This window comes from Aulonocara sp. 'chitande type north' Nkhata Bay, linkage group LG7 (assembly GCF_057382095.1).
Source record: "Aulonocara sp. 'chitande type north' Nkhata Bay isolate Kocher_YH1m ecotype deep benthic linkage group LG7, A_spYH_male_GT1.1, whole genome shotgun sequence".
Lineage (NCBI taxonomy): Eukaryota > Metazoa > Chordata > Actinopteri > Cichliformes > Cichlidae > Aulonocara > Aulonocara sp. 'chitande type north' Nkhata Bay.
The window spans coordinates 24,520,233-24,534,426 of NC_141350.1; the positions used below are offsets into that span (position 1 = coordinate 24,520,233).

General features: G+C 42.1%; 1 protein-coding gene across 1 annotated transcript; it reads right to left on the minus strand.

Annotated features, from left to right (window-relative positions):
• Positions 1-3,805: 3,805 nt before the first annotated feature.
• LOC147325184 (uncharacterized) lies at positions 3,806-8,021 on the minus strand. The gene is made up of 4 exons (XM_086302743.1): positions 7,888-8,021; positions 5,388-6,741; positions 4,762-5,042; positions 3,806-4,324 (listed from the first exon to the last, which is right to left on the minus strand). Exons 2-4 carry the CDS (start codon positions 5,482-5,484, stop codon positions 3,806-3,808), a joined length of 897 nt encoding a protein of 298 aa, XP_086158869.1. The 5' UTR covers positions 5,485-6,741; positions 7,888-8,021.
• Positions 8,022-14,194: the final 6,173 nt, after the last annotated feature.

Below are 14,194 nucleotides of genomic sequence, written 5' to 3' on the forward strand. Positions count from 1 at the left end.
GACAAAAGAAGAAGAGACAGGAAGCCACATGCTGCTCCACTTTTCAGAGGAAGAATACTGGCTTACTGTGCATGAGAGGTTGGTGTGAGTGAGCAAGAGTGTGGTCTTCATTTGTCAACACCTCTCTTCCTGACTGTGTCAGGGAACTCAGTGTGATATGGTATCTCCCAACAAACTCACTTCCACCTACACTCCATATATTCCTTGAGGTGAAACCTCTGTTTTCTCTCCAACTATCCTCTTCCACACAGCCAAGAATTTACAGCCTCCAACACTTGAGAGCGAAATAACAGGAACTGTTAAAATATCATTGGCTGTTTTGTGATCCAATGTGCGCCTTGATCCCGGGCTGTTTCTGAAGGGAGTAACATGGAGGAATAAAAACAAGATAAGTACTATTCCGTGTGTGTCTGAGACACTGTTTCCAGCTTTGTAAGAAAGAACATTTATAACCCTGTCACATAAACTTAAATAGGCGAGACTCTATTGAGCTCCTCTCAGCCGTGACAGAGAAACCAGCATCCTTATCTGCCTCCCTAACTCCTTCTGTCTGTCATCTCAAAATCTGACCTCTTAAACCCCTGGTGACCCCCACCAGTGGCAGACTGAATGAACCATAGGAAATATGTTGCCTCACAGGAAGCCGCTACAACTCCCTGTTGTGTACAGGGGAATGTGATGCTTTTTTTACACCATTTGACCTGGTGCTCTCATCAGCACTGACGTGTTACCTCTGCTAACGTTAGAATATGGGAGCACTGCAACCACTTATGTTATTTCAACGTACACACCCTGTCTTCCTGTTTCACTTGTTTGCCATATTCTTTTCTCTGGAGAAGAATATAGCAAATATTTCAGCCAATTCACTGAGTTGCAAATTATCAGAATATTAAAGTGTATTTATTTGACTTATATTATAGCTAAAGATTTTAATTCCTGGATTGTTGTTGATTTAGAAAATATTTGTACCCCTTCAAATTTTGCTCACTTTTTCATTTAGAAAAAGCTAAATGGAGAAAAGCATTTCTCCCTATCTCTCAATACTTGGTCGTTAAAAAAATGAACAGACTTTTAAATTTCAAAATGTAACCATTTGTAGCCCCTCAGTAGCATTGCTGCTTTGGACCTCTACAGACTTAGACTGGATGACTTATTCAATTCCTTTTGAAAAATCCCTCAAATCTTTTTGGAAAAGATTCAAAAAGATTTGAATTGAAAATCTTTTTGAATCTTTTTCAAACTTTATAGATTGAAAAGATCTCAGCTGTGTATATCAGCCAGGCATTTTCCTGAAGCCACTGCAGTATTGTCTTTGACTATATACTGTGCTGAAAGGTGAATCATCTCCAGTTCTAAAGCTCTATGGAGTTCTCAGTGAACAAGGACAACTTAGGTCCAACTCTAGGATGTGTCGTTGTGACTTTATATTTATTTTATTTTATATTTATTGACTCATTGTGCTTCTGATAGCACAACTTTAGAAATAGATCAAATTTTAAAAAGATCCACTCCCATCAGTAACATTATCCAATTATAAAGCTCTGCAGCTAATAAAAATCCATGACTTTTCATGCTAACAGCAGGTTTTATCCAGGCTGAGTAACACAGGGTAGAATAACCCAATCGTGAAGTATCCAAAGTCAAGCTACCAGCCAATTACCTACCTCTTCATGACATGGAAGCTCCTCTCAGGTTTCACTGCAACCAAGCTGATCAGGCACATGAGTCAATACACAAGCACAGCTCAGAAGGACATTGGGAATAACACTAAAAGGCAAAAACACCAGCCCCTGGTTAATAGAGCAGTACACCAGGACTAAGATCAGGAAAATCAACCTTAGTCCTGCCTGCAATGACTACAAGAAAGCCTCCAGCTCATTGTCCCACACATGGATACTAGAATGCTTGGTACTGTACAAGGCTAACAGTGCATTAATAACATTTATCGGGAACTCAGTGGGACTGTGGAAAACGACATTAGATGGCTGCTCTAAGGCAATCGGACCATCAAGTGCCTGACCAGGATTCCCAGCAATGATATCAAGATATTACTTTGACGAGATAAGTGTGGCCAAATGGTTGCAAAGAGAGGGATGGTGATGTGGAGTGAATGTGTGGAATTGCTAGAAGGCAAAATGGTAGACGTAAAACAGCTACAAGTACCCGAGTTTCCCACAGGCCAATGGGAATCATGATAAAGATGCACAAAGGCCACAGCCAAATACCTCCAGAAGGCAGGCTTGTACTAAGAGGTCAGCTGGTATAAGACCTAACACCTGCGCCTGCATTAACACATATGCCATTTAGCCATCAGATACCCAGATTCAGTTCAATTCAATTTTTGAATTCAGTTTTATTTATATAGCGCCAAATCACGACAACAGTTGCCTCAAGGCACATTATGTTGTAAGGTAAAGACCCTACAATAATACAAAGTAACAAACAGAAGAGTAATAAGTTAGCTACTGGAGGAGATAAGTCCCGCTAATGTTAATACAGGCTCTGTGAGCATAGAGAAAGAGGGAGAGTGAGGATTACTTAGTTTCAGACTCACAAACAAACAAGTAGCATATGTGAATGCATCAGAGACACTCATACCAACCCCTAGGGGGTGACACGCACACTGTTTGACTCTACTGAAATTGCTAGCCATATTACATCTTTTCAACAGAGCCCAAATTAGTTAAGAACAGTATGTTCAGTCTACTTGTCATATGGACAGAATGTTGGCTATTGTGATAAATGTCAATTTCCAATGATTTGTGCATGAGATGTACAAGTGGCTCTTTATGGCCTGAGTATGTCCTTCACTGTAAAATCTAATATTGTGTTTAATTAAAAATATTAAATAGGCTGAACTCAATTTTTATTTTTATAAACTTGAAAAGCAGAAATTTTTAAAAACTGTTTTTGTTGATATGTATTTATTGGTCTCTGCTTTTGATTTGCCTTGCTGAAATATGTGAAATATGAGGACATGGACAAGCATGTGACCAGAAAAGACATTTCTGGCACAAGCTTGTGTTTGCGTTTGCTCACAAGCTTGTAGAGTAGATCAGTTCACACCATATATGTATGCAAATAAATATCGAGGTTGTACCATATTTCCTCTGGCGGGGGGGGGTAAAAAGAGCAGGGAATGGAAAACGATGGCTCACTATTCTGCATTGTCCTGCTCTAATCCCCCCTATTTCACAGAATAAAAAAAAGAAAAGAAAAACATTTGACACCTTTCACAGGCTTGGCCAACACTTCCAGTTCCTCCTACACACTTAAGGTTACACAAACTCACACAACACTTGGAACATTCACAGGTTTCAAGTGTTTCCTTACTCTGTTCTCTCAGCATGAAATCAGCTTTTCATTAAAGGTTGGGGGTTCTTGTCAGTCACAGCCCCACTTCTCCCCCACCTCATCTCTTTCATCCATTCTTTATGGCTCCTCCTCCTTTTGGCACCCCATACGGCCTTTGTAAAAATTCATGCCCTGTGCCTAGCAAGGAAGTGGGGTTACATAGATCTTGTAGCAATAAAGAATACAATAAGATTTGATCAAACTTCTTTTTGTTTCCTGTAGCTAACTAGACAATCTGTAATTTACAGGCTCATGAACTCATGAATGAAATATTAAAATTGGAAAAAAAACCTATACTTTAATCTTAATAACTGTACAGTACTCTGTTTTTGTAACTATTGTCCATGATGTAAATATTTTTTCTGTAAAAGTTGTGTGTGTTTCTGTTCTGTGTCCTGTTCTATTTGTATACGTGCTTTTATTCTGCTGCTGTCACAAACAGGACTATGGACTATGCGTCCATAGCATGGAGCAGGGACGGCTGATCCTGAGCATGATGCTCATACACTCTCCACCTCCAAGCAGAGAAAAACTCCTCTATCGGATTGAGGAAAGGAGAGTAAGGTGGTAGGAACCCCATGACCATCCTTGGATGCATTGCAAACCACCCCCTGATGAGTGGGCTATGGTGGAAATTGACGTTGTCCCACACAATTACATAAATGGGTAGGTGAGGCCCTATGAGACCTCTCTCATTTTCAGGGATAAAATTGGTATAAAGGCAATCCAAGAAGATGAGGAGCTTGTGTGTGTTGTATGGGCCAAGACTGGGGATGCGACTGGCCACACCATTTTCATAAATGGCAGCACACATAGTTATATTGCCCCCTCGCTGACCTGGGACATCCACTGTGGCCCGGTGGCCAATAATATTACGGCCACGTCTTCGGCCCTTGGCCAGGTTGAAGCCAGCTTCATCCACGAACACCAGGATGTGAGGGGTCTCATGTCCTTCCAATGCCATTATTCTCTAAAATAGAGTAAAGAACATAAAATCAGTCATACAGAAGAGTCATATACTACAGTTAGACAATTACATGTTCTCCCCAACAGGTTCAATATACTACAGGCCACTACTCCAGTGGTTCTAAACTAGTGATAGGCCTGAGGAAGTACTGCAGGGGTATTTGATAGAAAGGGGAGTGGGAAATACTGATGACTTACTGAGATGTTACAGTAAAACCTACAGTATTAGATAGATTTGATTGGGAGACAACAAAATAAGGATTATAATGAGAATCGTATCATACAGTAAACTGCAGTTTTCTGTTGAAATTGTTGAAGTCAGATGAAGCAAATACTGATTCTGAAATCAGGTAAAGGAGGTATTGAAACCAAATAAGTGAACTACTGCTTACTGTGATTACAGGTAAGGTTATAATGAGAGACAACCAGTAACTGACTTACATTTACATACTGGTAGCGCAGCTCCTTCACTCTGTCAGAGTTCCTCTCAAATGGTACCCTGTAGATTTGTTTCATTGTCATCTGATGCTTCTTCAAAACCCGGTTTATTGTGGAGAAGCTTATTGTGTTTATATTCTGGAATATATGATTGTCCTGAAGGATGGCATCACGGATCTGTCTCAATGTGATGGCATTATTTGCCATCACCATGTTACAAATCTCTTTCCTGTTGTTCATTGAGCAGTTTTCCTCTGCCACCCACGTGAGGTTGTCGTCCAATCCTACACAAAGAACAGAATACAGTTAGTTACCAGTGTAATTGTATTATTGTTTTACTCAGAGTAACTTCACCACAATCCTAATGCGACATTGCACAGTGACTGGAATACTACTCTAAACTGTATAAATTATGTAATTCCATAGTTTACAGTAATTTGTTCAATATATTTCTTATCATATTTAGTATCACAACATTCCACTAGTCCTCTCCACCTGCTAGTATAGACCTACTACTGTAGGCAGATGCACACAAAATCTCTACAGTAAGTTATACATTTTTTGCCTCACACACAGTGCCCTGTCCTATACAACATATAACTCCATCATAGATTACATAGAGTACATACCTGTTTTCCCTGCGAAAGGTTTGGATGATGGAGGAGACTGTAGAGCGAGGCACATTAGGCTGCACTCGACGACCTGCCTCTGCCATTGTGAGGCCATGGTTTATGACATGGTCTATAATTGTGGCCCGAATTTCATTCGGGACAGCACAGTGTCTTCGCGCACCTCGGCCTCTTCCTCCTATTCCTCCACCACGCATTCTCAGTCCTCCTCCTATTCTTCTTCTTCTTCTTCTTCCTCCTCTTCCTTGAGGAAGAGCTTCCCCTTGTCCGTTTGCTTGGCCTTGTCTATCCATGTTCAGAGATCGGACTGGCTGTGGTCAAGCTCTGTATATCTGTGTTTGGCAGCACACAATCATGGAACACACCTGTGTGTGACACTCCCCCTTCGTTAGTCTAGTTTCACCTGACTGTCAATGACTGTCATCAATTTATCAAATATTCAAAGAAATTCATATATGGTATTCATGGTATTATGTTCTTGACCAATTTTGACAATTGAACAGACAGTTGTGCATGCGAGTACTTATACAATGAAATCATGCTGACATGTTTTGGGGGGAATGATCATTAGACTGAGAATCAACTAATCAGTTTAGATCTACAAGATCTATTCATTTGGAAAATGTGCTAAATGTGGGCTAACTGTATAACTGTAGGCTACTTGTACTTAATCATTTGCAAAGATGCACTGAGACAATTGAGACATTTACTAAGGCATTTGCCATTTGATAAAATGAATGAGAAATGCCATTCTGTTGTGAACATTTGCCAAGAGGTTTGGAGGTTTGTCCATGTTATTTTGAGAATGTAATTTCTGTTTCAAGAAATGAGCCAAACCAATGGAGAAAAACTGTAATCACATGATTATTGTGAATATGCATCTTGATGCATGCCCAATTATCCAAGTAAGGATATCACAGAAAGTTAATTCTGTTGATCCGGATGTAGCGTCTTCAAGTGTGACAAACTCTTTTAAATTCAGTCTCCCATTTTAAAACACTGAAGGTGTTTTGTTGTTTTACATAAATGTAAAATTGAGTTCCTGCTTATTTGACCCCCTCAGTAATTAACATTATCCTGCTATTTTCACATCTTCTCCAGTGGGCGTGGTAGTTTTTGCAGGTGACGTGTGACCTCAACGACCTTTTGACTGACTCCATCCCCCATCCCCTACTCATGTGGAAAGAATTTATTTTCAGCTTCTTAGTTCCTTTTCACTGCCCCTTTCTCCTGCAGACCCACCCTTTCTATGCTTCCTCCTGGGGCACTGAGAGTGCAGCTGTTGCTCTCAGCCCTCTATTATCCACCCGGAAGGGGTGAGTAGGCCAGGGCAGAGGAGGGTAGAGGACTAGAGCTGTGGAAGGAAAAAAAAGAAATTCAAAAAAATGCAGAGGAAAGTATGAGATGATATGTTCACATTTCTGGGAAGCAGTGGGTGTAGTCCTGGATTACTTGAACAGGTGTTACCCCAGTTTCTTTTATGCTTTGCTCTCCTCTGCTTCCTTAGAAAAACAATAAAATATGCTGGAGTAAAATCCTACAAATGTAATGGATAAAAAGGGGAAACCATTCACTTTGCCTGCAATTTTGGAACAGTGTTATATATATATATCACTTGTTTCCGTAGTGACACAAAATAAAATTCAGCTTTTGTGTAATAAACCATATGTTCAGAATTAACTTCCTTTTTTACTGTAAATCTTTATTACTGTGCTTAATATTTAACATACCACTACAATAACCCAACCTTTTTTAGTTAAAACATTAACTATCCAAATCATACTTTATACATCACTGTTAAATACTTGGATACAACAATATCAAGTATCTTTGAAGTCTTTGAAGTCCGTTTTTTAATAATAAACATTAAAAACAACCTGTACCTTCTGTCTTTATTATAGTAAGTAACTATAAGCACAAGTAATCAATATTAGTAATGAATTTAGATGAAATGGTTGTCAAGTTAGTATAGGTAGACTTTTTGATAAAAAGTAAGGAGGTAATGTCATTAAAGTGTCTTAAAAATGAAGAAAAATACTACTTTAAATTCAGGAACTCTGTGGAAAGTGACATATTTGGAGTCATTTTGGAAGGAAAACGTGACTGGCACACACTGTGCATACAGGCGACATGGGGGTTATGCTGCAGAAGCTTCAGGGAAGACAGTTTTCTTTGAAAAAGTCTTAAACTTCTTTAAACACATCCTGGAACTCGTGAAATCTGTTGGTAACTTTCTGGTTTTGCAGATTCATGTAAACCACAATTCTTCTCAGTGGAGAATAAAAATGTGAACATTTCATAGTCAATTTTTAAAAAGCAATCTTTAACCAATAGCTTGATTTTGGCTTTAAACAGAAAAGGAGGAGAGAAAGAGAGAAAAGGAATACTGTATGACTTCTAACAGTTCACTCTTCGGTCAACCAGTTACTCCATTAAAACATAAAGTTGGTGACAGCAGGCTAGTGTGACTGATATTCACTCCACTAACCAGCTACTTTACCTTGACCAGAAGGAAGCCACCATGTAAACTGAACTCTGTTCCCCCATCAGTCAGTTGACTCACTCGCCATCCTATCCATCTCACTCCTCAGGATCAATTTGGCTGAGTTGAATGGGGGGTCAAGGCAATTTAATGCTCCTCCTGCATTGTAAAACAGGAGAGGAAGGGGTCAGGGACAGGCAGGTGGCAGTCAACTTTGTGTGGGCTGTCTGCATTCCTCTGTGTAAGTGTGTGCATGCTGGGTGATTGGAGGCAAGAGGGTTGACAGGAAGCAGACCACTGCCAGTGGTAAACGCCATCATAAAATGGATTGTTTTGTGTGTGGGACAGTGTGTCTGTACATTTGTGTTAGAGAGTCAGATTCCTCCAGCTCTGAGAGTGAGAACTTGTTTTTGATTTGGGAATAATAGTCAAAAGTCTTAATCGTGCTGCAGTCCAGTTAGAAAATTGGAGCTTAACCAATTGGCACCACAATCTTTAATAATTAGGGCCAGAGGCTTTTCTCTTCTTCTCTTTACTGTTAGAGACATATGTCAAAATGGTCATAATTCTGTGACTGCACTTAGTAACACCAGACATAGTAACACTTGCTTATCACTTTCAACCTAGTAAGTCCACTAGGCTGGACTATAGATTGGTTTTGTGACCCTTAGGAGAAAGTGATCCAGATGATCTTTCAAACATTAGGTAAACATGTTAAGATTAATGAAAGCAACTGATATGTCTGAAATGCGTTCAATACATTGCTGATCAGAATTTTTGGAGGCAAGAAAAACATAGTTAAATGTCCACATTACCTTTTAAAATGTTGTTAAAAAGCAGAAATTCTTGCACAAATTGACAGTTAAACTGGGGAGCTACATGAAATATACTGGCCGATACATGTCTGCACAATACTCTAAAGTTATCCACTGAGGGTTTTTTGTTTGTTTGTTTGTCTTGTTTTTAATAAATGTTAATTTTCTTATTTATTACACTGACTGGTCTTGAAATTTTCACAAAGATAAAACTAAGTGATAAAGATAAAATAAACCTAAACATTCCACTGGCAACTTGATGGATGTTTATAGAATTAGAACTTACCTAGTATTCACTAATTTACATTAATTAAAAATATTATTTATGTTATAATGAAGCTCTGTATCTTTGGATATCGTATGAACTTCAAATCACATTTACATCTTTGGTATTGTGGTTGTTGTTGTCTATGTTGTCTAGATGAGTTTCAGTAGGTAAGAAGGCTCTGGATTCAAATCCACCAGCCAGCCAGAGCTTTTCTGTGTGGAGTTAGCATGTTCTCCCTGTGTCTGCATGAGTTCTCACTGAACACCTTTGATCCCACTATAAAAAGACATGGAAATTAGATGATTTGGTGATTATAAATTAAGCATAGATGTGAATGTGAGTGTGAAAGCTGGTCGCCTTGTGCTAGCAGTAGTGACCTATTCAGGGTGGACCTTCACTCCACCATCAAGTGAAGTAGTTAGGAGAATGAATGCATGAATGAATGAGTTTCCAGTATATTAACAGCAAATTTAAATATATACTTTTTGAGGATGCTATATTATTTGCATGCAGATTTTGCAAGTGTGTATTTTAGTCAGTAGTGTTGGTTTCCAGGGAGCAAGGAAGCAATGAGGGGCTGGCCTTCTGGGGTTTCATAGCAATCACCAGTTCAGGTATGAACATAACATCCTACACAGTGCAAAAATTCACAAAAGAGCCTAACCTTAACCAAGCTGGATTAAGGTCTCTTGTCTTTATTTCTGTTGCCTGTTGCCATTTTCCTTTCACAGGGTCACCAGATAACATGTGGGGGTTGGGAAGTTCACATCCACCAGCAAACATCAGCGCTGCAGACAAACGCATGATTTCTGAGCCATTGTTGTTTCCTAGTGTGACAGATGGCTCTACCCACTTACTTCCCCTTTACTGGATATTTATTATCTTGTCATATGGCTGCTACATGACTGCTACACGGTCTGACTCACGATTCTCCGTTTTCTATTAACCAGATGTTAAATAGATAGACTGGCATAAAGGGTTGTAAATGGGAGAAACAGCTAGTCTCGTTAATGTGTACACCTTTAAACCGCAAACTGCAACAAACATTTTTTTAACCTTTTTAAGCTACGGTGTATAATACTAATGATTATAGGTTATTGAAGGAGTACTGAAGTTTGAAGAGAGCTCAGCTAGTTGTTTAACCTTCCTCCTTGTTTGTATGATAAGTTAGTTTAGCTTATCTCTCAAAATGTTAACCAGTTTTGTTTATAGAGGTAGTTATTAGAGCAAAGTCCTGCTTATGTAGCAGACACTGCATGCAAAACCAATGCAAAGAAGAACAAGTGTAGCTAAATTTCACGTGCCCTTGGCATAGAAAAGAAATTAGCCAGTTTGATTTATTTATTACCAACGAGATTAATGGTTCAATGCAAAGCTTATTAATGAGCATCAATCAGAAAAAGATCATTCTAGGTCCCTTTGCCTCCTTTTTGTGGAAGCTCAGCTTGAACTAACTTGAAAAGCAGAAATCTTTTAACGGAGTCTTCATTAATCCCATGCAAACGTACACCTATCTGGAACAACCCTGACATATTACAAAACAATAATATGATTAATTTCCCAGAATGGAGTTGTAAAGGAATTAAATACTTAGAACATATATTAGAGGGAACAGAATTTATTCCATTTGACAGACTAGTTGCACAATATGGGATCAACAAGACAAGATTTTTAGAATATCAACAAATTAAATCCATAGTAAAAAAGAAATTTAACCTCAGTCAAGTTGAATTACAAACACCACTAAGTGCGGCACATTTTCTTACTCTTAAATCCCCCAAATTATTATCTAAAATATACAGAACACTTTCTAAATTAGATGAATCAATATCCCTTCCTATTGCAAAGTGGGAAGCAGATTTATCAGTCAGCTTAGACCAAAACTTCTGGTCTCAGATTTGCTTAAAAACCTTTAAATTAATTAAAAATCCCAGTCTGCAATTAATACAATACAAAATACTACATAGAGTGCACTATACAGGTCATCGGATGTTCAAGATGGGCTTTACATCTTCCAACAACTGCTCACACTGTCAAGGCAATACACCAGACAATTACATCCACGCTCTTTGGTTCTGTCCACCAGTGCAAAAGTTTTGGCGCGAGATATGTGAAGACTTATCAAAGTGTCTGAAATGTAACATTCCAACTTCCCCCTTAGTGTGTTTACTGGGCAGCCTAGATAATGTCACTTCAGAAAAGAATATAGCCCATATGATTTTCACTGCCCTATGCATAGCCAAGAAAACAGTCCTCATGAACTGGAAAAATAAAAATAATCTTAATTCTAACCAATATAGAAATTATCTATTAGATTACATTAGTCTTGATACAGCCTCTGCCACCACATCAGATCAATTGCTCTGGACTCCTTTTATCAGCTCCATCACCTAGTGGGGGTGGGGGGTCATAATTTGGTCCCGCCTTCACTGTTGTGATTGGTGTGGGGGTAGGGACAGGCTTAGGGCGTCGGGGGGTTCCCCGGAGGCATCTTCCTTGGGGGGCTCAACCCGGGGTAGCGGTCATGTCCGGTTGGGGGCTCTGTTGGCTCTCAGGTGACTGTTTCCTCGCGGCTGCGTGCAGCGGGGCTAGGGGAGGGTCTGTGCTGACGGACGTGGGTTACTGACCTGGTAGCCTGGCTGGCCCTGGGTGGGTCCGGGATGGGCGTGAGGTTCTGGGGGCGCTCCGTCTCTGGGCTGGGGCCCGGGCCGGGCCTCGGGGGCTTGGATCCTGGTTGGTGTGTTGCCGGGGTTGTGGGCGGGTGGGTGCATGGGGGCCCGGCCCTGGAGCGGGGTGCCGCCGGTGCGTCGAACCACCTGGGGGGCTCTTCAACTGGTGGGGGAGATGGTCACATCTTGCAGGAGCTTTCCTCTCTTCAGGAACTCTCTCTGCAGGAGGGGGAGATACAGGAGAGGTGGAGGAAGATCTCAGCCTGGGCGTTTACTGTCTTATGTAGTCTGGAAGATGAGTGGATGGTGGGGTGGGTGCAGTTTTCTCTGTGGTGGGGTTGGGTGGACTGTCCCGGGCTCTGTGGGGCCGGGAGGCGCTGCTGCACTGGGCCACGGTCTGGATGGGCCTGGGCCCCCTTTCCCTGGCGGGTCGCGGAGTGTGGGAGTGCCTACTGGGGTCAGCGGGGGAGCTGGCCCCAGGGAGGGGTTACCTGCCCCTCCCTTCCTTCCCTCCCCATCTCCAGCTGCCTCTCTCTTCCCGCTCCACCACAACCACCCACACATGCAGGGCCTTGGAGTAGGGGTATGTCACCAGGGTGCAGAGGAGGCTACCCCCCCCCTCTGTCCCCTTCTGGCTGCCTCTGCCTCAATTTTATCCCACAACTTAGACATTCACATTATTCACACTCTCATTACACATACATATAGGATCTTGGGGGTGGGCACAATCACGGAGTCCAAATTACCATCAGGGTGTACACCTCACCCCTGGCATCGTTGCCCACCTCTCAATTTTAAATACACTTAGACATTGAGGGCTATCAGGAGGGACTATGCGCTTACCTGCTGCTCCTTGGCAGGTAGCTCCATGCCCTCCTGGGTTTCAATTGCACCTTAGAACACACATGCATTAACACTACAATGAGCGGGTGGAGGGAGGTTTGGAGTCTTCTCCCACCCCCATTCTCTGCGGCCTGCTGGAGCGGGAGGGCTAGGTGGAGTTGGCCGTCCGACTGCGGTCTGGAGTGTGGGGCCTCCCTGCTGCTACGGAGTCGGGGTGGTCTGCCTCTCCCCACCGCAGGGAAAAGGGTAACACCACCTGGGTCTGGGTGCAGTTCCCCCCTCCAGGAGCAAGGGTACCTAGACCCGGTTTGTAGAGTACGCTTGGGGAGTGTGATCATGTGTACAGCGTCTCTTTATGTCTGTCTCCACGTTGGTTGAGTGTGGAGTGAGTGCATATGAGAGCATGAGGGGGGGAATGGATGTTTGTGTCTGTGTGTGCCTGTATGTCTGTGTCTATATGTCAGGTTGGGTATCAGACGCCACCTCTCTGGGGACACCTCAGGCCCTCCAAGGTTTGGAGGCCTATCTCCACCTACCACCACTTCCCCTGCCGGTGGCGGACTCCCTCAGGTGTCGGTGCGTTGGTGGTTCTTTGTGTCTGGGGGTGGGCGTCCAGGTACACACCGGCTCACTCCTTGGCGGCCGCTTATCGGGGCCTGGAGCCTGGGGCTCGCTAGGGCCCCTTCGGGGGTGGGGTGCCCCCGGCCTATCGGCCTGGGGCTCGGTCACTCAGGCACAGCTGGCGGAGCTCACGGGCGCTCACTGCAACTCCCCCTGGCTTCTGCTCCGCGGCTGCTGAGTGAGCCCTCATCTGGGACTCTTCTCAGCTCTTTCTGGAACAGTGGCGCGGCTGCCCCTCTGTTGGTCTTCCATGGTTTCTTGTGTTCTGGGGGCCTCTGGATGTCTGGAGTTTTGATCTCCTCCATACCTGCTTCACACCCTGGAGGACGGGGCTGTGGCCCCCCCACACTCCCTAGCAGATCGTTACATGGAGAAACCTTTGGAATACAAGCGCGCTGATCCACACAGGTATGCACACGGGTGTTCACTGCTCGTAGACCCAAATTACACCTTTCTTGGCTGCTACTTCGAAGCACATCTGTCCTGCGTGCTGCACAACAACATTGAATATTTAGTATTTACTGCTGTTTACACTTAGCTAGATTAATGCGATGGTGTTGTGTTTAGTATGTTGCTTTGTTTTTTGTTTTTTTTTGTCTTTTTTTGCTTGTTTTCTATTCTTCTCTCAACAGGTGATCCAGGAGATTTTTTATTTTTTTTCTCCCCCCTTTCTCACTGTCCCTCTCCCCTTCTGTTTTTCCTTTCCTTCCTCTTTCTTTCTCCCTTTCCTATCTCTCACTCATGTCTGTCCCGTCTGTAACATCTGAAAATAAAATATAATAAATAATAAAAACAAAGATCGACCAAATGGACCAATACGGCAATGCCACGATGATCCATTTGGCAAAGTAAATCCATTGGGTATCCTTGTTGGTCTTCAGACAACAATTCTGATGGCTAAAGAACCAAATGGGACAGGCGGAAAAAAAAAAGAAAAAAAAAGAAAAAAAAAAGAAAAAAAAGAAAAAGAAAAGCAGAAATCGATTGCATTCATTTCCTCTAAGATGATTCTATATGGTGTGTGCATTTTTCTTTTCTTTCTTTTTTTTTAAAAAACTGGTCGTAGTTTTCTGGTAAGCTGATGTTACCTGAGAGCTCTTTCCATCAGC

What these genes read in the sequence shown, in the direction of transcription:
- LOC147325184 (XM_086302743.1), bottom strand. Translation starts at nt 5,484, where the DNA reads ATGGCCTCACAATGGCAGAGGCAGGTCGTCGAGTGCAGCCTAATGTGC. An exon ending in ACCTTTCGCAGGGAAAACAG is followed by an intron (nt 5,043 to 5,387) that starts GTATGTACTCTA and finishes TTCTTTGTGTAG; the next exon opens with GATTGGACGACAACCTCACG. An exon ending in TGCGCTACCAGTATGTAAAT is followed by an intron (nt 4,325 to 4,761) that starts GTAAGTCAGTTA and finishes ACTCTATTTTAG; the next exon opens with AGAATAATGGCATTGGAAGG.